This window comes from Talpa occidentalis, unplaced genomic scaffold, assembly GCF_014898055.3.
Source record: "Talpa occidentalis isolate TD23 unplaced genomic scaffold, MPIMG_talOcc4v2.1 talOcc4.8, whole genome shotgun sequence".
NCBI classification, from domain to species: domain Eukaryota; kingdom Metazoa; phylum Chordata; class Mammalia; order Eulipotyphla; family Talpidae; genus Talpa; species Talpa occidentalis.
In genome coordinates, this window is record NW_023605194.1 from 103,638,659 (window position 1) to 103,663,016 (window position 24,358).

General features: G+C 36.4%; 1 protein-coding gene across 1 annotated transcript; it reads left to right on the plus strand.

Annotated features, from left to right (window-relative positions):
- Positions 1–1,316: 1,316 nt before the first annotated feature.
- On the plus strand, positions 1,317–24,358 carry ASIC5 (acid sensing ion channel subunit family member 5). Its single transcript, XM_037497272.1, has 10 exons — positions 1,317–1,408; positions 4,054–4,360; positions 11,078–11,315; positions 13,901–14,026; positions 14,428–14,577; positions 15,975–16,122; positions 16,994–17,050; positions 18,001–18,169; positions 22,640–22,731; positions 24,168–24,358. The coding sequence occupies exons 1-10, from the start codon at positions 1,369–1,371 to the stop codon at positions 24,356–24,358; spliced, it is 1,518 nt and encodes a 505-aa protein (XP_037353169.1). The 5' UTR covers positions 1,317–1,368.

Below are 24,358 nucleotides of genomic sequence, written 5' to 3' on the forward strand. Positions count from 1 at the left end.
CATTTCTTGTATAAATAAAATAAATCTTTTTTTAAAAAAGACACCAAACAGTGAGTAACTGAAAACTAAGCCTACTTAACCCACCAGTAAATAAATTTCCTCATCATCAGGGTTCCACAGATGATAAGGGGCGATGGTAGGAAGAAGGAAGACAGTAGAGAAGGGATTCTGTTAGCTATTAATCCTTTCAGGAGGACCTGTAGTTTTTAAGACTGTGGCTGAAGTTGTAATTTAATCTCAGAGGAGACTCTTTATAGGGAAATTCATACAACATGATAGTGACCCCTCATTACCAAAATTTTTAATTTGTTTGGAGAAGTCTTCCAAGGACCTTTTATTTATATCCCTTGGAATTTCTTAGTTTACCTCCATATTAAGACTAATTTCAACTTGCAGTACTGAGTCTCTGAGTAAATATATGTCAACACATGTAACCATGCCACTGGTTAATGGTTTTATACTTATAAAATATTACTATGGAAACTAAGTGGGTTTTAAATAGTGTTACATGCAATTCTTCATTTATGTCAAAAGGTGGTGCTATTTATACACTATAATGCATATTCTCCAGTTTCTTGTTTAATACAATAAATTCTAATAATTTTCCATTTCCAAGTATTAAGATGAACAAACGTTTGGTCTTTTTGTTTTTTAGAATTTGTATGTTTTCAGCGATCATTTATTCTTGAGGAGCTATTTTCTGGTGATGTTTTTTGTCCTTTTCATGAATAACCGTTTCTGCTTAGAAACAGCGTCATCGGTTATAAGAAAAAAAACTTCAACCAGAAAAAGGCCTCTTTACCTCCCAAATTTCACTCCAAGTGCATTTTGATTCAAATTTGTGTAAAAAGAAAAGGGAAAATGAAAGCTAAGTACACTTTCCTGGTGGATATTCTGAGTATCAAGCAACCTGTTAGAAGCAGGAAACCAGAGAGCCTTAGAGGAAATGTCCTTTCCATTTTGAGAAAATCCTTTCCTATAATATAGTGCATATATTATGTTATGTTGTATTATGTTATGCTATGTTATATTTATATTGAACATATTTGTAGCATAAGCAACTGCATTCACTTTTAAATGCCACAAAAAAGGGAACAATCTTGAACTAATAAAATATATTTGTATATATTTGTTTCATTCTATAGTAGCTTTTCATCAGCCCATAAATGTCTGTAGCTGGTTCTGCCAACTTTTTTGTTTTGCAGATCATGTGTTTGATGAGGCAAAACATAGCAACACAAACATTTAAATTGCCCCCCACGTTTTACAACCGCCACTGCTGTATTTTATATAAAGGCAACAAAGTGAATATGGTTATTGATGAAAATTGGATATATCCTCACGGACTTCAGCTGACTGAAATTGCCAATGGAGCAGATTGAGAAGCCAAAAGTCTACGCTGAGAAAGGTAGGTAAGGAGGAGAATCCTCAAAATAGTTACGGCTTCTCTTTCTAAAGGCAAAGGGGGATTACTTTGTTTTTCCTTTGGGAAATTTGTTTTCCAGTATTTTTTTTATATAAGTAATGCAATTCAGGAAAAGATTTATATGTATTAGGGGGTCCAAAATTGTTTTGAAATGTTACTATATGCTAAAATATGGGTTTTGTTTCTTTCCTTGCTTTCTCCTTAACATAGGCCTGTAAGTTTTGTTTTTCAAAATGACTTGTTTGATGCTCTTCAAAATGCTTCTATGAAGCTCAGTATTCCATGCAACATTCACTTGCCATCATTGCATAATATATCCATAATATGTCCTTGCATCGGAAAAGGGAGAAGCTTCCTGCTTTGCAAGCTGGTCCGGTCACTAATTAAATCAGTTCTGATGTTCTTCACATCGCATGTATTTCTCTGTTCATCTAAAACACTAACATTTTAAGAAAACTTTTTAAAAACCTCAAAGTAGATGATAAAACTATTATACCGTAACAGTTGTCAAGGAGATCAGTGTTAAAGGAGCTGATTTTTGACAATGAACTTAACCAGAAGCACATATTTCAGGGTAATGTTTTCAACCAGCAATCTTTTGCTTGTCTAACCCTGGCATGGGAAGGGGGCCAGGAGCTCAGAGAGTGTCCTGTGAGTCAATTCTTCGTATGTTTTTGTAACTGATGACTACGTAGTATGTAAAGGGGCATTATTAAATTGATTTTTCTAATGAATGATAATAACAATAGCTTTACTTATCTTTCTGATTTTGTCCTTGGGACTGTGCCAGTTACTTTACATATATTAGGTAACATGATATTTAAAACAACAGTATGTAAGGCTATACAAAATTTTAATTAAAATTTAAGATTTTTAAATTATTAAAATTTACCCTTTTACTGCATACTCTCTGTAAAATAATCACAACGTGATTATTTTATTGAAATAGTGTCCAACATTTGGCAAATGAAACCGAGCCCCTTAGAACATGTTCATAGATGCCTTTTATCTACTATTATATATCTCATGACTTAGGTTAACTAATTAATTGGAGACTTATTATTTTACTTCATCTGGTTAATTATTCAAATATTTAAAGTTGTACTACTACCTAAGTAATTTAGTTTTAATATTTTTGGAATGTGAATTCATCCTTCCCAGACTATCAATAATCTGTCAAATTGTGTTTATTGATTTTAATTGGTAAGAACCAGTAAAACTGGACCTGAAATTTGTATGTGAATATATAACATATTCAGTATTTTTTTTAGCTTAATCTATTTTCACTTTTCCATAGAATGGAGAATTTTTGTTGTTTTTGGGGGGGAAGCTTCATTATGGTTCAGAGTGTGAGATGACCTCTGCAACAGTATCACATAACGATTGAATGATAAGTAACACTTGAAACTTTTTAGAAGTAAATTAATGCTGATCAGTTCACAAAACAACACTTCTTGAATTGAAGCAAAGGGTATAAAAGTTAATCAATCTAATTATAGAGAATATATTGGACACCATTGAAAACTCATTTCTTAAATGAGAATTTTAGTGTTTTTAAATCCCTAACTATTTCACCATTTGCCATTACCGCATCACTACTAAATTAGCAGAATGACAATAGCTAATATTAAATTAGTACTTATGGTCTTGTAATGTGCCACCTCATCTGCCAGTATTATCTTATTTAATGTTCACAACAAAAATCATGAGGAAGAGGCCATTGCTTTCATTTAACAGAAGAGGAACAAAGTACTAGACAGATTGAACAACTTGCCTAAAGTCACACTGTTTACAAAAGGCAAAAACCTGAATCTGAAGCCAGGTCTTCATCTCAGAGGTCATATCATCTCTGAACTATAATGCAGTTCTCCCCCAACAAAAAAAATTTCCATGTCTTCTATGGAAAAGTGAAAACAGAAATAAGAAGAAAATACCACATATGTTTCATATTCACATAAAAATTTTAGGTTCACTTTTACTGGTTATCAACCAACGCCAATAAACATGATTTGACAGATTATTGAGTATTGAAAGAATGAAAACACTTTCTAAAGAGATTTAAATAAATTATTTAACTAATAGTACAACTTTAAATGTTTTGGCTAATCAACTAAAGTAAAATAGTTGTGTATTGAAAACTACATTCAACCAAAAAATGCATCAGTATTACAAGATTAAGATGAACCGGAAAAAAGGTAGCTTGGTAGCAAGTATTCTTAGAAGAAAACAGCCTGATATTATCCATGAAATTTTAGGGACCCCAATTCTTCAGAGAAAAAGAGAATTTTAAAAAGCACATCTAATTTTTTAAAGAGTATGAATTTCTATAAGCAGCCCATCTAAGGTCAGTTGATTTTGAAATTGGAATTAACCACATATTAATGTGATGACATCAATGCATTCACATCAACGAGAGCCCTTTGAGCAGCATTAATATATCCTCACTAGACCCCTGCTGTCAACACTTCTGTGTCTTCATTTCTAAACATGGAACTCAAGAGGAAGCTTGAGTCTGTCTGTTACACCTGGAGGGTAACCATTTCCTATGTGAATTGCGTTTTCTACAGAGTGTTAAGGTTTCCTAACTCACTGCTGTTATTTAATTATTTTATGGGCAAAACCTTAAGGACTCTTGGAAAAGATAAAGCTCTGTCTTTCAAAGAAACCTCTGCCGTCTCCCACTGACCGAAAGACGTTTGACCATGACTTTGCTATCTCCACTTCCTTTCATGGGGTACATAACATTGTTGGGAACCGGAGCAAAATCCGCAAGGTGACCTGGTTGGCGGTGGTCCTGGGCTCAGTCTTGCTCGTGGTGTGGCAGATCTACTGTCGCTTTGTCAACTACTTCACATGGCCAACCACCACCTCTGTCGAGGTTCAGTATGTGGAAAACGTAGAGTTCCCAGCTGTGACGTTTTGTAATTTGAACAGGTAAAAATTACACTTTTCATACTCATGTCTATAACTTTGCAAGTTTATGTTTCTTTATGACTATAAAAGATTGACTATGATAGCTAACATGTATAGAGTCATTGAAGTTCTTTAATGTACTTAAAACATTAAGTTAGTGAAGCAAAGAAACTTGTTGATTCCTTCATTCATTTATTTTTCTTCTAGTCCTTCCTTCTATCCATGAGTTTATACCAGGCAATGCGCCAAAGCCTGTGGTTCCATTGATGTAAGTCTTGATACTTACACTTAAAAAAAAGCTTGTTAAATAGCAAAGAGAGAGAGAGAGAAATAAATAAATACAGTATGTGTGGTAATGGTACAGTGTGATGAAGGTGAGTGTGATGATTCTGAAAGCACACGGACGAGGACATTCTGTTTGGGGGTGTCTGCATAGTCATCTGACTATTGAAGGAAATTTCTAGGTGGAGTGGAGGAAAAAGTTGAGGAGGAAATGACTGTGCAAAAGTCTTCAGATGTGAAATGTTTTCATGTGCACCTGACGTAGTTAATAGAGCAGGTCAGCTTCACAGCTTGTGACCTGCACACACAGGCAAGGTTGTGGAGAACCCACATTTGGCTTAATGCTCTGTGGCACTGTCGAGCTCTTGGCTATAAGACCCTCCAAAAAACTGCAGTTCACTGACAGTGCACCAAGTCAGCTATGGGGAGGGCATCTTTCCTCAGGAGGCCTTACAGGCAAGGTCTTATAACGGCTGACAGTGGATCCTGAAGGGGCTGCAGGATTTCAACCTGCGGGCAGGAGAGTGGTGGTGGCATTTCCTCAGATTCATTACTTGTCAGATTATTAGACCAAGAATAATTCTCTGAATCTTCCTAGCTTCCATTTTTGCAGTTATAAAATTATTTATTAGCTACATGTTGTTACATTAGATGAGATAATGTATTCACCCATTCATCTCATATCTGGGATTGTACCTTATATAACTGGCATATGTATATGTCTATCTATATATACACACACACATATACATGCCAATTATATAATGAGTATATATGTATAAATATATGCCAATTATATAATGAGCGCTTATATATATAGGTGCACATATGTGTGTGTGTACACTTACAGGAATGACCAAAATCCACAACATTGGTAACACTAAATTCTGGTAAAGATGTGGAGCAACAGAACCTTATTAATTGCTAATGGAAATGAAAAATAGTACAGCCACTTTGGAAGGCAGTTGGACATTTTCTTTTTCATAAAACAAAGAATACTCTAATCATTTGATTCAGAAATAGTGCTCCATGCTTTTACCTAAAATAGCTGAAAATTATGTCCACACAGAAACCTGCACATTGATGCTTATAGCAGCTTTATTCAAAATTGCCAAAATTTGGAAACAACAAAGAAGCCCTTCAGTAGTTGGATGGATAAACTGTGGTACATTTAGACAATGAAATTCCATTCAGTACTAAAAAGAAATATACTATGAAATTATAAAAAGACATGGAGGAAACTGAAAACTTATTGTTAAGTGAAAAAAGCAACAGGAATAAGCTACATACCGTAAGACTGCAGTTATAGGACATCATGAAAAAAAGCAAAACTATGGAGATAATAAAGAGATGAGTGGTTGTCAGGGAGCAGGAGGGAGAGAGGGATAAATAGAACACAGAAATGATTTTTAGGTCAATGAAACTACTCTGTGTGATAACATAATGGTGGATTTGTCATTATGCATTTATCCAGACGCACAGAGTATACGACACCAAGAGGAAACCATGGTGTCAGTGTTGATTCATCAATGATAATGAATGTATAATTGGAGCAGGGCAGGTAGATAATGAAGGAGACTGTGATGTGTGAAGACAGGTGTCATGGGAGATCCCTGTATCTTCTGCTAAAATGACTGTGGACCTAAAGCTTCTCTTAGGAAATGCTGGATATTTAAAAAAAAATAAATCAGCAACTTGTGGAGCCTGACACCTTATTGTATTACCAGTAGAGGCAGGAAGGTTTGCAGGAAGGCTAGGGGAAAAGACAGACAGGCCCATTGGGCATTGCCATCAAGGGTGACATGCCGAGCTGTGTGCTGTATGAGTGATATCACAGAGTGATACTGGGGGAGGCGAGTGCCGGAGGATGAGTAGATTTAACCAGAGTAGCCCATCCAAGTCTCTAGCAAATAAAAAGTAAAAAAAATTTCAAATCCAGGAGGGGGGTGTTAGCATATGATGAAATAATGTCTACCCAAAATTCACATCAACCCAGAACCTCATAGTGATCTTATTTCAAAATAGGATCACTTTGTGTGTTAAGATGGGTCACACTGCATTAGCATGAAACCTAAATAACATTCTTATAAGGAGAAGAGAGGATACACTGAGATACAGAGGGATAAGAGATTGGCATGTGCTGCCACAGGCCAAGGGTATTGGAGGCCACCAAAATCTGTGAAAAGCAAAGGAGAATCCCAGAGTCATTAGAAGGACCATGTCCTGCTGACACCTGACTTCAGACTTTGACCTACTGAACTCCGGGAAGATAAATCTCTGTTCTTTTAAGCCACCAAGTTTGTGATAATTTGGCACAGTTTTGTGGCAGCCCCACTAAACTAATTAAATGACATCCAGTGTTACTATTATATATTATTGAAAATATCAAGGAAATTAGGCCTACATACACACACAAAGGCAGGCAACAGAAACCACCCAGTACATATGCCAGCTTTAGAGACAAAGATGTGAAAGTAGCTATGATAGATATGTTCAAAGAACCACAATCAACTACTTTGAAAGATGCAAAGAATGCTAGGACAATGTCTCCTCAAATAAAGATTGATTAATAAATTCATTGATATCAAAATCAGCTGATAGCAATCAAGAATCTGATACCAAATATCAACTAGGCACAAACATTATACAAAAGAATCACATGAAAAATCTGGAGGTTATCATCATTCAAGTGAAAAATGAATGCACATCAAAGATTTTATTAGTGAGAGAACTGTTAGATGTTAAAATTGTCTCATAGGTAAATCTAAAGAACAGACATTTCTTCTCCATTTTCCCTCTCTCTCCATAAAATGATCTGTAAAATATGCATTCCTTGTTAATGGGTGGTAGATTTGAATGTTTTGAAGGAAATCAGTAAAGAACCAGGTCAGATCTTTAGCCAAGTGTAATTTGAGACATTGATATGCAGAAGAAGGTGCTGTAGTCATGGTTACATTATTCAATTGTATTAATAAATCTACATATCTTTATCACTGTTTTCATTGCCTCTTATCAGTATATTTTCAATAAAAAAGTAAGGGAAATGATAACTGAACAAGGTTTCTGAATGAATAAACTTAGAAGGATCTTGAAGTTCTAATTAAAGTTGAAAATAAACTCAGAGAAAAACACTTTGATTTTAGGCTGAACAATATGTCTCACAAAATATTCACATCCTTTGTTGCAAATGTTGTTAGACTTTATCCGTTAATTCTTCATCCTAAATTATGCTCCTGGTCTCAACTATTATAAGCATAATAAAAGACATTTTAAAAGGATATTTTAAAGTGCCTTCCCCTTTAACCTTTTTATCTATTGTATTTATACCTCCCACCTGTGTGTTAAATCCTTCATTTCTTTGCATAATCATTTTGAAAAGAATGCAGTGAACATTGTGTGAGACAGGGCTGACGTTTAGCTGATGGAGGCTCCCAAGTGGCAGATCCCAGGTCTGTCAGTCATTCAGAGCCTTAGAAAGCTGAAGTGGGTGGGCTGTATTCATACACGCTGACTTTGCAGCGAGGAAACTGAGTCACACTAAGATGAAGAAATTTACTCATACTATTAATTGGTTGTAACTATCAGGGTTCAATTAAGGGCTAATGCTGTGCTCCACTTCAGAATATGCTGCTCATGAGGACTATTTACTCTCAAAAGATCACTAGACACACTTTTGAGGAAAGCAAGGCTAGTGGTTAGTATGGCCGCTGCAGCTAGTGTCAGCTGTTTATTATCCATATCATTAGACTTCAGCTTTTTCTCAATTCAGAGGATCCCAGTGGGACTCAAATATCCTTGACGAGTATCAAATACCATGACAGACTTGACAGTGTCTCTAGAGAAAAGACAAGGAGGGTATTTAAGGTATTTAAAGATTTTAGAAACTTCACTGGAGATTTTTTTTTTTTTAATCAGGAATTGCAAAGCTCAGAACTGGCTAAGGTTTTATATTTATTCCACCCATGTTTCTCATAGGAGAAAAGCAGATTGTCATTTCTGAAAGAATGTAGAGCGAATCCTGTCAATGCCAGTCATCAGTGCTTGGGAACTGACTGTCAGTGAAATGCTGTAAAGCAAAACCAAGTTTACCAAAGACTAATTGACATAAGTTAAGACCCTCTAGCATATTTCTGGTCACCGAAACATCACCAAACTTCTAAACAAGACTCATAACACATCTTGAATTTAACAATGATTTGCACATATTTATTTTTTCATTTCCCTTCCTGCTTTTCCAGCTGAGGGTTGTGGGCCGGCAGAGTTTAGCGCTGCAGCTCGTGGCAGGAGGGGACCGACCTGTGGACAGGCCAACCCTCTGCCGCAGGACACATCACACGCACGCACTCACATGTAGTCACTCAGATTGAGACAACTGAGACGCATCAGTGAATTCCACGTGCACCTCTGCGACGTGGAAGGAACCTAGACCACCCAGAGAAAAGCCAGGCAGGTGTACAGAGTCGTGTAGAGTCCAGCTAAGAGTGGCTCCAGCTGGCGATGATTTTTTTCCCCCTCATCAACATTATTAATTAAATAACTTTGAATTAAATTATTTCAGGGCCTGCTCTATAATGTTTCCTGGATTTTTTTTGTTTGTTTGTTTACTTTAGGTTTTTTTTTTTTTTTGTGTATCGGCTACCTTAATGGTACCTTCAGCAAGAAAGGGCTTCAGGGCCTCCCTGTGGCGCAAGGGTTGAAACTCAGCTTTATCAAGCTATGGACAGCCACTGCAGCACCAGTTCGATCCCTAGCCATGGAGCTGATCCACATGGTGCAACAGACCTCTCCTGTCTCACCAGGTGCTCCTCTCAGAAGTGTTTTTCAGTAGATCCACCTGTTCTGCTCCCCACTCTGTCTCTGGTGAATCCTGTCACCCCCACCCCCACCACCCACCTTTGGCCTAGACCCCAGTTCTTGTATAATGCATAAATAAATAAATCTAAAAAAAAAAAAGAGAGAAGGGCTTCATATGCCTTGAATGAGAAAGATCAGTTACATGAAAGATAATATAAAGAAAAGTAAAAATAAAATATAAAGCTTGGCAGATAAAGTATGTCCAGGAGCAAGGTCACACACAAACTACCACGTGCCACCTGGTCCTGCACACTACCCACGGTGGAAATAAATTTTATTCTATAGTTTCTAGCAGTCAATTTGAAGGAAAAAATAGTTTGGTTAGGTTCAAGATTTTAATGTCTAAAATATGAAAATACCAATCACATTTTGAAAGGAATGGAATGTATGCAAATAAAGAACCAAAGGTAATGCAAGACAGAGATAGCTCAGCAAAATAAGAGAAGCACAATATTCTTACAGCAGTGAAGGCAAAGCACAATATTCTTACAGTAGTGAAGGCAAAGAGATTCCTTCTTGTTGGATTGCCAGGAAAACTCCTGGAAAATAATGAGGCATTTACTTAATAAATATTAACATTATTTGTATCCCAGGCTTGCTTCTAAATGTTTAGGAAAAATAATTTCATCATAAAAAATAGCATCTTGAGGTAGCTTTTATTAGCATATACCAATTTTACAAGAGCAGAAACTGAGTCACACTAAGATGGAGGAATTTACCAAGTCATACAATTAATTGGTTGTAATAATCAGCTCAATGGGAGAAGCAAAGTCACTATGAATGAGCTAGAAAGGAATTTACTACGGGGATTAGGGCCAACTGAATTCTAGGAGTTAGTTAAGCAATCTGTAGTTCTATTGTCTGGGATTCTAAGGCTCTGCCAGAAGTAAGCAGGATCAACAGTCAGGAAGGAAAATGGATTTGAAGTGATGAAATCAAACTCTGGAATGTTATCCTCCTTTTTCACCACCTCCCATCTCGGTGGGGAGCAGGTGGCCAGCAGGATAACTTGGCAGCATCTCTCTGTTTGCTCTCTCACTGCAGCCAGGCTTTGAGGAACATGAAGGGGGGAATTGACAGGAGCTGGAGGAGATATAGAAGCAGCATCCCATACCAACACATTGTCCACAGAGCAGCCACAGCGTGTGTGAGCTACCCAGCCCCTGCCCTTGAACTTCAGTTTGTAAACCAGATATACACAAGAAAGGGCCTGTTGGGAGATGTAGTGTAATCCCAGCATAGCCAGAGAGAAACAGTACAAAGCCACAACAATGGGAGGCTTGGGATTTGATGTCAGGAAATCTGGCTTCTAAGTCTGTTCTTAAGAAATATATTTCCTTACTTTCCTTCATGCTTGATATTGAAGATCCATTATAATGTAGTCAGATTGAAGTTTGTAAGTTATTCAGGGTAAATGAAACTATGTGTAAATACAAGGTAAACTTTAAGGTATGACAAAGATCTTTTAGGAATCCTATTTTCCTTGAATGTATTGTGAATAAGAAGAGCATAGAGATTAGCTAAAGAAGTAGATGTTTGGTCTCTGCCTTCTAAATAAGAAATTATTATTTTCCTAAATATTGCCTTTATTCCTACTAACAGGTTCCAAACAGATGCTGTGGCCAAATTTGGTCTTATTTTTTTCTTGTGGAATATTGTATCCAAGGTCCTCCATCTTCAGGAAATAAGTGCCAATTCCACTCGCTCTAAAGAGGCTATTGATTTTCTTGAAAGTCACCAAAACTTCAACATTACAGAATTTGTCAGGAAAAATGGTTTTTATCTCAACAATAACACTTTGTTGGACTGTGACTTTTTTGGGAAGCCATGTGGTCCAAAGGTAATAATTTAATATTTATTCACATATCATTAATATAACAATCTACTTGCTCTTACTTCTTCACACTGAGATAAGGTTTACTGTCATGGGGAATCAACCTAAATTTGCTCAAAGATTATATTTCATTAGCTCAACCCTCTGGGACCAGGGGAGAGGGAAAATAACTAATATTTTCCTCTTTCAAGTAATTAGATAAAGATAGATAAAATTTAGTTATTCCAAAGAGAAAGGCAATTTTAACATAGAGGATATTTTAATTTTTCACATTCAGCCAGAAGGAAACGTATTCCAAGATCACATACGTGTTATCATTAAGCACCCAACATTCTGTCTCTAAGCTTGTAATAATTCATTAGATGACCCCAGGATTTGACTATAAAAATTATATATTAGGGCCTCCCTGGTGGTGCAGTGGGTTGAGCGCAGCACTGTGAAGCTGTCTGCAGCCTCTGCAGCGTGGGTTCAATTCCCGGAGGGCCAGGGAGATTCTCACATGGCACGGCAGACCTCTCCTGTCTCGCGCACTGCTCCCCTCAGCAGTGTCTTTTGTCCATCTGCCTGTTCTGTTCTCCACTCTGTCTATGGTGAATCTTCTCACCCTCCTGCGCCTCTGGCCTGTACCCCAGCTCTTGTATATAAATAAATAAATCTTAAAAATAAACAAATTAATTAATTAAATCTTCATAAAAAAGAAAATTATACATTAAACATTTTACATTATGTTATATATTATATGTATGTATTTTTCTAATCACTGATGACATCCTGTTTTATTGTTTACATAATTAATCTGTTTAAGAAAAAAGTGTTTAATCTGTCCAGATTATAGTAGTAAAGGGGTAAATAGACTATCTGACGTCCTTCCTTTTTCCCATATCACCAATTCTGTAACATTGTTGTTATTAATTCTAAGTAATATTCATAAGTTCTGGAACAATCTCTTATTCTTTTGTAACTTCCTTAGTACTGTTGAGCTCATACAAAAAGCAACCAGTTATTTCACAAGCAAATCATAATTTGGAAACTGCAGTTTCATGCTGAGACACATGTACCTCTTTCTAGAACAAAAGCCCACATCAACTTATATAGATGTTAGAGGAGCTGTGGTAACCAAAAAAATCCATTGCCGGAAACTGGGAGTTTAATATGCGGTGGTTTCCCTCACTGCCTCAGCTGCCGCTGTGCAGAAATTCCTGCCTCCACCCCTGGGCCGGGAGGCAACAGAGATGCAAGGCATGTTGGGTCTGTAGTTTGCTGACTGGATATGCATGAGACCTTGTTTAAATTGGGTTTCTGTGTATTTATTTTCACAACGTACAGTCAGCCAAAAAGGAATGGCTGAGAGATAGCTGTTGAAGTCTTTCTTTAAAGTCTGAGTTTTGAGAAGAAGCTCTTTTGTGCTGTTTTTATTTACCAATATGTTGAAACTCCTTACCAGGAAATTGTGTCCTATTCCAGGGTAACCTCATGGGAAATGAGGTGACAAGGGTCTGAACACTTACCCAAGTGCTAATGAAAGTAAGACAAATCCAAAAGCAGAAATGCAGGGGAAATTTAAACAGCCATATCACATCCATATGTATATGCATATACATACACACACACATGAATATATGCAAAGGCAGCTAGATGGTGGAGAAGAGAGAGAGAAATTAATTGGCCAACTCATGGTCAAATACTACCTGTCCCGCCAACAGGTATACTATAATAATGTGAGTGGAGGGCTCACAGTTGTTCAATGATGTATCAAGCATGGCTGTTTGACCCCATCCTTAGTTCCCTTGCTCAGGAAATCCGGTTTAGGCATCCTGGACTTGTGGTCCAAGGCAGTAGCATGTGAGTGGGGAAGAGGAACATGGCACCTCGCCTAACAAGACACATAAAATTCAGTTGCAAACTACAGAAACCCAACTCCAGTAAGATAAAAAGTAAAGAGAGTTAATAATTGGCTTAATTAAGAGGAATTCTAAGGGTAAGACTGTCATTAGAAATAGCTCAACCAAGGGATTTCAAGACTGTCATTATTAGCATTCTGCTCCTTTTCCATTTTAAGACTGAGCTTGGCTTCTTTCTCCAGCACTTCTCCCACACAGCATCAAGATGGTTGCTGACAATCCAGCCCCTCATTATCGTATGTTAGTATGCTAATAACCACTTAACAATCCATGGAAGGCTCTGATTAGTTCTACTTGGCACACAGGTCACTTCCTGAACCAATCACTGAGACAAGATGGTGGGCTATTAGAGGGTCCAGCTTGGGTCACCTACGGAACTCTGTGGCGCAGGTTGTTGGAGGAGGGTGAGCAAAGGAACACGGCAACAAATAATTCCTAATATTATTAAAAATATGCTTCTTTGCATATGCAACCATATCGATTATATAATAACATGCAAATTAATAGTGTATATTAAAAAAAAACACCATTGAATAAAATAGGAATTACAGCTTGGCTCTTCTTTCTCATATTTCTACATTTTCATTTAGACATCATGATTGAAAAAATACAGATATAGCAATTTAAACTTGAACAGTAACCAAAATATCCAACTGATTATGTTTTATTTGGTTCATTTTCATATTGGAGGATTTTGCACATGTCTTCACTGAATATGGGAATTGTTTTACTTTTAATCATGCTGAAAATGTCCAAACAAGGAAAAAAGTGAGTGTCTCTGGAAAAGGCTTAAACTTGCTCTTCAATGTCAATCAGGTATTGGATTTTCTTAAATCTAGTCAGATTCAAGACAAATAAAAAATGGGCAGACATTTCAAAAGATTTAGTCAGAATATTTTGCCCTATCAAATTGATCAAATAAGTTGGACATTTCTTGTTTTTTGTCAATTCAGCCTATGGTCCTAAAGATGCAACTATTGGCTTAAAAATTAAATAGACAGAATCTAGAGGCATATTCTGGACTTTTTGTGCTGTCCCATTTTTATTATTGTGACTCTAGGGCATTTTTATACTACAAAACAAGGAAATTGGTGATTTGTGTCACAATATATATAATTAAGATATGCATTTTAAAATAATTTTTAGACTTTCATGTGAAGAAAGCAATATGTTGATATAAATCTGGAACTTGAAAAATCCATATATTTTTGTCTCAGGAGGAATTCACTGATGACCCAACCTTTGGTTTTGTTGATGCCGGGATCATCTTTGCCATCCATTCACCAAAGAAGGTGCCCCAGTTTGATGGTTTAGGCTTGTCCTCACCAGTGGGCATGCATGCGCGGGTGACCATCCGCCAAGTGAAGGTAAGTGGCTGCAAAATGTAACTTTTGAGGGAACTGGATGGGTGGATACTTACGTCCATAAACAATTTTCACTAAGATTCCCTTTTCCTCATGCCTTTAGGGCACCACTGGAAATTCCACAGTCTCCTTTCAGATACTTTTTTCTTTAATTGGAGGTAAACTGTTATTAAAAGCAATGAATGCACATATACAGTTAAGTGAAAGGCAGCCTAGCAAATCCAAGTAATTGTAATTAATCTAGAGACAGACAAGTTAGTGAGTACGAGGCGTTTGTTGTCTACATGTCTCAATGGCATTTTCTCAACAGGGTAGTCTGGGAAGGAGAAAACAATGTGGGAGAGGAATCTTGGAATCAGACGTGCCTGGCAGAATTCCATTTGCCAGTCACTTGTTCTATCTGTTCCTTTCCTAACGTCTGAATTTCCATCTTCTCCCTGCACTTGGGCAGAGGGCTGTTGTTTCTTCCCTTTCAGAGTTATTTTGAAGTGTTGGTGAAATCACAGGAAGCTCATAACATACTGCCTGGCACATAATAAGAGCTCAATAAAGGATCTTTATTGTGTGTGCAATTTCAGTTGCCATTTTGTGAGCAGGCTGATTAATATGCTAAGCTAAAATTTTCACAAATAATATTCTTCCTTTTATGAGTTAATCTGTAGAGCAGACTGAATGCACAGAGTCATTACAGTACAGGACATTTAGGATAAATGTCAAAGGGTTACTATTGTATTTACGTTCAGAATTATGATTAATAGAAAAGGCAACATAGACAAATGTAGTCAACTAAAATAATAAAAGGGATCAAGGAGCTCTGAGAGAAAAATAAAAATGTAGATCAGTTTCTCTTCTTATGGTGGAAATGGATGAATTTGTTACTGACTACAATTGATATGCTTTGTTCCATATTCATGGGAAATGCCAAATACTAGGTAACCGTCGTTAGCAGAAAGAAAGATGTTTTTGCAGGGCAGCCAAACAAGGAGGCAGGAACAGTGCTCAGAGGCATCTTGCAATGTCTGTCAAGTGGGTTACATAATGCAGGCAAAGGTAACAGGACAACACTGGGGCAAGATAATGATTCCTGTAAGGGGAAGAGGAAGTTTCAAAGGTCCTTTGCCTACAGAGCCAGTTCTCATACTTCCTTATGGGTCAGATGTGCCAGATGGATTTTCAGTGTCCAGGATCAAGATATCATCATAGGTCATCCTAGCTCCCCAATGCTCCCACCAGCAGGAGGTTGGTGTTACTAGCAGGTTAAAACACCAACAGGTCTGGTGTTTTCCTGGTCAAAATAACTCAAGAGAAGAGGTCATGAAGCAATAGAAATAACAGGAAATGTCTGGCTTTTAGATTGACTCAGATACATCTCCTGATTTAGGTGTTTATTTTATCTTAAGACAGTTCATCAAGAATACCCTTGGGGAGAATGCAACCCAAACATCAAGCTACAGAATTTTTATACCTACAGCACTTCTGGTTGTTTGAAGGAATGCAAAGCACATCACATAGAAAAACAATGTGGATGTTTACCTTTTTTGCTTCCTGGTAAATAAAGAATGACAACTTTCCCTTAATTATTTTTACTTAAATTTTGAAACTTGAAAAATCAGAATATTATGAAATCATTTTTCATTCTTATGGAATTCTTATGAATTCAAGTAGAAACATGAACAATAGGCAAGTACATCTTAACTGGGACATGGCATCTATCACTATCACTATATTATTTTTAAATTGATGTAATCTTGGTTTACAGCACTATATATGATTTAGAAGAACAGGTTCACACCTCTTCATTTGTATGTTACCATACCACAAATGACAGATTTTATTTTATTTAAATTTTCATCCTTTTTCCCCCAAAGATTTTTATTTATTTTTGAATAGAAGAACTGGGGTGTAGGCCAGAGGTGCAGGGGGTGAGAGGATTCACCAGAGACAGAGTGGGGAGCAGAACAGGCAGATCTACTAAAATGCACTGCTGAGGGGAACAGCAGGTGCGAGTGGAGAGGTCTGTTGCACCATGTGGGTTAGCTCTCAGCTGGAATCAAATTTAGGGGCCATAGGTGTGATAAAAGCTGAAGTTTAACCCCTAGGCCACCAGGGAGGCCCTACAAATGTGTATTTTCATTCCCTGTCTACCACAGGTACACCAACAAATCTTAAAAGGCTCTTCAACATTTAAAATTATTATTTCAGTTTAAAAGGTCTTAGAAGTTATAGATAGAGGCAAGGAAATACAGAGATAAAGAAAACATTGTTATTCTTCCTCTCAATGCATATTATCACTGGGCATTAGCATATGTTTATGCTTTTGTTTTCACAAAGAAAAGGGTGTAGAAATGCTGGATGGAGAGGCAGATGTCATTATATCACGTCATACAATGTAAAGTTACTGTATTTTCACTTATTAAAGGAAATGGGACAGAGTGTGACCTACAAAAATTTCACAACTGTGTTTCTCCTATTCTTGGTAAGTGATTTCATTTATTTCTTTTATTTTTAGAATTTATCTGGAAGCTATTCATAGTAATATGTGGCATTAACTCTCACTAAGGATAGCACAAAATGAAAAGAAAATATAAGAGGGAATTTTTCAAAGTTCATGAAATTACATAGACCTAAAGAATAAAACAAAACAAAGCAAATAACCCCACCAAATTTGCAATATATTTGAATTCAAGATACACAGTGACAAAGTAATAGCAAGGGAATACTGGTCATACTTTCAAATTTTCACGTTGATTTTTAATTTTGTTTTTTTTAATAATCAAAATAGCTTTATTGTTTTCCTTACTATATAAATAAAAATGTTTGTTGTGACTAGTTCAATCATTACAGACTAAGAAAGAATCATGTGAAAATCACATCACTCAGAGAATTGCTCTTATTGTGAGTAATGATCCTTTTATTCATCCATCCATCCAATCATTCACTTATATATATAAATACACATATACGAGCTTTACATAGATGGGGTCACAAGCATGCATGTCCTAGTGATTGGATACAACTTATCCTTAAGCAATATTTTTTTCTTACAATTCTTCTATCTTAACCCAACCCAATGTTAACATTATAATAGTAATTCTAAGTTCTCCAAATTTCGAGATTCATGTTCATTCTTTTGATTTTAAATCATTGGTTATTTTATTAAATTGGTATGTTATATACCTTCCTGTGAAACTTGCTTTTCATATCTCCTGAAATAGATTAATTTTCTTTTCTTCCCTACCATGATCCCTTATACTCTTTGTATATTCATACTAAAATATAAATAAAACTTGGTCACCATTTTAAGGTCTTACTGGTAGAACTCCTTTACTACTTTTTTTCAGTGAAATAATAAAATTTTAAGAAGCTCTGCCCTCTCCACTTGAACCAGTTCTCTTATTGAATATCCTGTCCTGATTTTCATTGTAGACCACATTGAAATTAAGGGATTATGTACAATGGGAAAACATAATTCTAGCTGCCCTGTTCCTTGTGAAGAAACTGAATACCCTGCTGCTGTTACTTATTCTACTTTTCCAAGTCAAAAAGCTTTGAAACATTTGTCCAAGAAGTTGAATAAAAGCCAGGAATACATCAGGTAATCTTTTCAGTCTTGAAAATGACTTTCAATTAACATGCATAATTTGCTTACTCAAAACTTTCAAAGATTAAGAAATGAAATTCTGATCAGTCAAAAAGACAATGGCTTATGCCATTGAATTAACAATGAAACCCTCAAATTGACAAGGAAACGAAAGCACACTGTATTCTAAGTAACTGCCAGGGGCACAGAAAGAACTTGGGCAGAAGAGTTCTGACTCTGTCCTCATGTAGTTTGCATAGAGATAATATAATTCCAATTCTGATTCATTGAGGATTAAATTAGATCTTTTACAGCTGTATCAGGTTGTTTCTTAGAATTACAAATCAAACTTCATAATGATGTTTTAATCAGGACACAATCTTAATATTTCTCTTTGTTTTTCCTTTATATTATTAAGCTAAAAATTTGAAAAAAATCAGTATCATATGCTAGTGTTTTCAAACACTAGCATATGTATTATGATAAAACATTAACTAATGAAAATTTCATTTATTTTGCACAGCTAAGTAACTAATTTTGAAAACATTTTTTGATTCCAGTTTTAGCCTGGTATTTAGTTCAATAAAATAAAAAAATTGTTCCCCACATGTAAATTCCTAGACAATAAAGTAATCTTTACAAATCAGAAAGATAAAATATTCTCATCAAGATAAACATGAGAGCACATGATTTCGAACATTTCATGATGGAAAGCTAGGAAAATTGCAATGATAGCTGTTTATACTTACAAATATCTCTCTGTATTCAACTTCAATGTGGAAAATAGATTTCATGGCAATGTTGATACTGTTATACTTAAATATAACTGAAAAGAGCACTTGGTATGATTTTTGACTAATCGAGATCTCCAGAGTTTCATAGTTGTTTAATAGGCAAGAGAATGTAGGCATGATTTTGGAGACACATTGCTGAGTCAGAAAAGAAACCCAAGTATAATCATGCTGATCACAGCAAACATTTTTTTCCTAAACCTTAGACTAGTATAAGTAGTTTTCCAATTTATCTTTGTCTCACAATTCACATGTGGGAGCCCTACAGGACTGTAAATAGTAGAGATCATTATGAGGAGGACACAGGCAAATAGCTGACAAAATGCAGCTGAATTCTGGGAAGTGCAAGTCTTTGATGGAGCTGATGGTTAGAAGAGCAATATAATTAGGAAAAGTGTTTGTGCACAGGTGCCAGAAACCCAAGAGCAGTAAATCAGGAAATGCAAATGCAGCTTGCCAGGAAAGCAGATTAGCAAATTTAGCAGTGGTAAGAATTAAAACAAAGCAATTCCTAACTTAATCACAAAGCCTGGATTTATTTCTCTCTGGGGCACAAATCCAACTCTAGGATATGGCCAACTAAGGGTCTCATGTGGCCCCAGTTGAACCCCAAAGATGGTAAAAATTAACTCAACTTAGAATTAATTGTGGCTGAATTTAGGATGATTTCATTGTAAAACAAGTAAAATTTAGAAACTTTAATCTTCAAATTTTAACAAATTTTCAATTAAAAATTATATAAAATTGTTTGCTTTGTGCAAAACTAATTCAGGTCTCTAATGCAGTATTCATACTCAAGCACCAGCAAGTATTTCTTTAGGTTTTTTTTTTTAAATGAAAACACCCTAAATTTTTCTTTGCATCCCTTAAACTTATTAAAAATTAAGGTTTAATTTATAGATGCCTTCTCTGATACAAATATTCTTCCATTTAGATCCTGAACAATTTCACTATAACTACGAGATACAGAATCTGTAAGTCCCAAATTACTGGGCCAGTCACATGTATGAGAGGAGTTGAGGAAATGATTACAATGTTTTTATGGGGAATGAATTAAAATTTTCCCCGAAAAACAGATGGATGGTTCCTGGAAATAATTATGAGTTTTGTGGTTGGAAAAATTAAACAATATTACCAGCGTACATGCAAATTAGGAGCACAGTTGTAGAAAAAAGGATTGCAATATTACTAAAATATCTGACCATCCAAGACAACTTTATTATTTCCTTCACTTTGGCCACTGTTTTATTGTTTGTAAATATTACTACATATCCTGATTATCTACTTAAACATGGTACATTCTCCTGTTACCCAGAGTTAAACCAATGGAAATTAAGTAAACATATTAATGATTTATGTTTGATATATGTAATGCTATAATTTGAATTAAGTATATTGATTGCTAAAACTATCAACACCAAGGAGATTGTTTGCAGCCATGATCTTTATGTTATAGAACACCACATAATTCTAAGAAACATTGCTATTAGGATGCATTCTTAATGACAATTGTTATTGCCACCTGAAAATCATCATGTGGTCAATTTCCAGCTCAATTTAGAAGACAAACAGCTTAATGTTTGTCCATTCATTCATTGAAATCATCTTTAATTTGTTCCCTTAGTTGTCCATTTTACAAATATATAATGAGCACCTACTATGTATTCAGGGTCTTCTAGGTGTTTCACATACCTCAGTGCACAGAAGACAAAAACCTTGGGGGTAGAGATAGACAATGAAGATGTACAGTCATGCACTGTGTGCTAAGTGCTGTGGAGGAAAATGAACTAAAAGAAGGGTCTGGAAGACAGAGACAGGAAGGGTTTTCTTCAGGGTTGTGGACAGTGATTTGATAAGACCCTCTTGGGAAGGTGACAATTGAGCAAAGGCCTATAGCAGGGGTGCTCAACCTTTTTGAAATCAAGGTTTTTGCTCTCTTAGGAATTATTGAGGACTCCAATGATTTTTTCTTTCTGTGACTTGTAAATATCAATATTTGTTATATTAGAAATTTGAACTGTGGGAAAAATTATTACTTCATTTAAAACAACAGCAATAAATGTATTACATGGTCACATAAATAAGAGATTTTTACATATAATGCAAGAAAAGTCTAGGTCCAAGGGATCCTGAAGCAACATGACTTGCAAGTTGCAGGAAAATATCTGGGTTATTGTGTAAAGAACAGAGGGTTGAAGTGAAATGTATTAAATTTGGAAATGGAAAGCCCTGTCAGAGTTGTTGAAAATCCTGGGTGAGAGATGAGGGCTGCTTAGGCAACAAGGTAGCAGTGAATGGGATGAGGGGTCAAGGATTCTGGATATATTTTAAAGGTAAAACAAATATTTTCTGATGGATTTTTTAAAAGATTTATTTATTTAAGCATACAAGAACTGGGGTACAGGTCAGAGGTGTGGGGGGTATGAGGATTCACCAGAGACAGAGTGGGGAACAGAACAGGGCTGAGGGGAGCAGCGGGCAAGTCAGGAGAGGTCTGCTGCACCATGTGGGTAGCTCCCTGGCTGGGGATCAAATTCGTCCTACAGTGGCTGCAGATAAGCTTCATAGGTTGCTCATAGGTTGCATCTTAACCCCTTGCGCCACCAGGGAGGCCCTTCCTGATGGATTAGCTAGGGGGTAAGTGAATTATAAATGGGGACATACCAAGAGTTTGACTTGAAATACATTTAGTTTGAAATCCTTATTAGACATGCAATTAGAACTATGATGAGGCAATTGGATATATTGCTGAAATTTAAGGTAGAGGTCTGGACTGACGATAAAGTGTGAGTGTAGCCAAGACAATATAAAGAGCTATCATTAAAATCATGGTCAGCTACTCTGATCAATGATAAGGATTTCTAGAAGACACTAAATTTTCTGTCCTAATATAAAGCAAATGACTCCCATTTATTGGTACATACACTCAGTATATGCCAGGTTCTATGCCAGTTCATGACATACATTATTTAATTTCTTCTCACCAGAGCTCTAAACTCCCTACTCTATAATTGTGACTACAAATGAGGATACCAAGACTTAAGAAAATTATGCAGTTTTTAGGGCCTCCCTGGTGGCACAGCAGTTGAGCGCTGGGTTGCGAAGCTGCCTGAAGCCTCTGCAGCACCGGTTCGATCCCCGGCCGCCAGGGGAGGGTCCCACATGGTGCACAGACCTCTCCTGCCGCCCGCTGCTCCCCCCAGCAGTGTACTTCGGTCCTTCTGCCTGCTCTGCTTCCCGCTCTGGCTCTGGTGAATTCTCTCAGCCTCCCACGCTTCTGACTGTACCCAGTGCCTTTATAAATAAATAAATCTTAAAAAAAAAAAAAAGAAAATTATGCTGTTTTTCCTGGGTCACATAAGTAATCAAAGGCATTACTAAGATTTGAATTAAATTTACATATTCACTCAAATATCTGTAAATAGTCTAATATAGGTAGTAAATATTTGTATTTAATGCCTTCTTTCAGTTTTTCAGGAATGAGGCATAAAAAAATTACTGGGTCTGGGAAAATTTCTTTTTCTTAAGTAATAACATGATGCGAGTACTTTCTAAATGAAGCCATCAGTCTTGAATACAGAGGTGTGGCTGATTCAAAATTAAATGATATCTGAACCAAAAAAATGAATATCAAATAAGAATTAAAAATAGTGCTTTCTTTCCTGAGCTATTTTTACTCTGTTTTCATCCTCAGGGAGAATCTTGTGAATATTGAAATAAACTATAGTGACTTAAACTATAAGATAACTCAGCAACAAAAAGCAGTGAGTGTGTCTGAGTTACTTGGTAAGTGTTATTTAGTTGTTCTTCCCTTTAAAACATTTTGTTTCTCTCTCTGTGTGTGTGTGTGTGTGTATGTGTGTGTGTTGTGTCTCTCTCTATATATATACATACATACATATATATGCACACATATACATGTGAAAAAATCATTACTTCCTTTAAAAATAGCAATACATATATTCCATGGTTTTAGGTTAAATTTTATTTAAAAATAAATGTATATATATAACAGGTATGATTAAATTAAATAATATATATATTAGCTTATCATTGGAGGAAAAAGAATCAGTAGTACTTGTCATTCAGCTGCGATTTATATTCAGTACTTATCCACTCCTTAGAAAACATCTCCAGAAAGCTCACACAGGTTTTCACAAAGGATGAGCTCTTGCCCACACTCTGCATCTTGCTTCTGCCTGTCTTCCATCAGCAAGAGAAGCGGTTCAGCAATTTCTGGGTAAAAGGTCAGCCACCTCAGACTTCCATGCAGATCTCCACCCAACCTCTCTGGTGGTGCAGTGGATTGTGCGCAGTGCTGTGAAGCTGTGCTCAGCCTCTGCAGCATGGGTTCAAATCCCAGCCAGCCAGGGAGAATCTCACATGGCGCAGCTGACCTCTCCTGCCTCGCCCACTGCTCCCCTCAACAGTGTTTTCGGTCTGTCTGCCTGTTCTGCTCCCCATTCTGTCTCTGGTGAATCCTCTCACCGTCCTGGTCCTCTGACTTGTACCCCAATTCTTGTATGCATAAATAAATAAAAATAAATCTTAAAAAAAGAAGGGTCTAAGGAAGCAAAATTAGATGTTTCCTTACAACCACCATCTGTTCTTTCCCCTTCAAGTTTCAGATCTTTTTTTTATTTTTAAAGATTTATTTATCATTTATTTATTTATTTATTTATTTATTTATTTATTTATTTATTTATTTATTTATACAAGCACTGGGTACAGTCAGAAGCACGGGAGGGTGAGAGAATTCACCAGAGCCAGAGCGGGGAACAGAACAGGCAGACTCACGAAATACACTGCTGAGGGGAGCAGTGGGCGGCAGGAGGAGGGGTCTGAGCGCCATGTGGGACACTTGCCAGGTGGCTGGGGATTGAAACGGTGCTCCAGAGGCCACAGGCAGCTTCTCAGCCCAGCGCTCAACCGCTGCACCACCAGGGAAGGCCCAAGTTTCAGATCTTAACAAACTTAAATGCTGCTTTCCTTGATGTCACTTAGTATTAGAGGAAGTCCTGTAGGAGATGATTTATGCAAATATTATTTTAAGATATCATTAATGTTATTATTTTACACCAAACTTGAAAATAATAATTAGCTCGTTTTCATATAACAGCTATGATTAACTTCTTGCCTTCAATTATTTAAATTCTAGTTGTGTTTATTTTGCTTTTTATGAAAACATGATTTATTCAATTTCTTTATTGGTTTTATTATAGCAGATGTTGGTGGTCAACTGGGCCTATTTTGTGGGGCCAGTATGATAACAATTATAGAGATTATTGAATATATATTCACCAATTTCTACTGGATATGCATCTTGTTTTTGCTGAAGATACCTGAAATGACCCAGGGGGCTCCTCCACCTCAGAATCATCTGGAGAATACAAGCAGCGTAGAGGAATGCTAA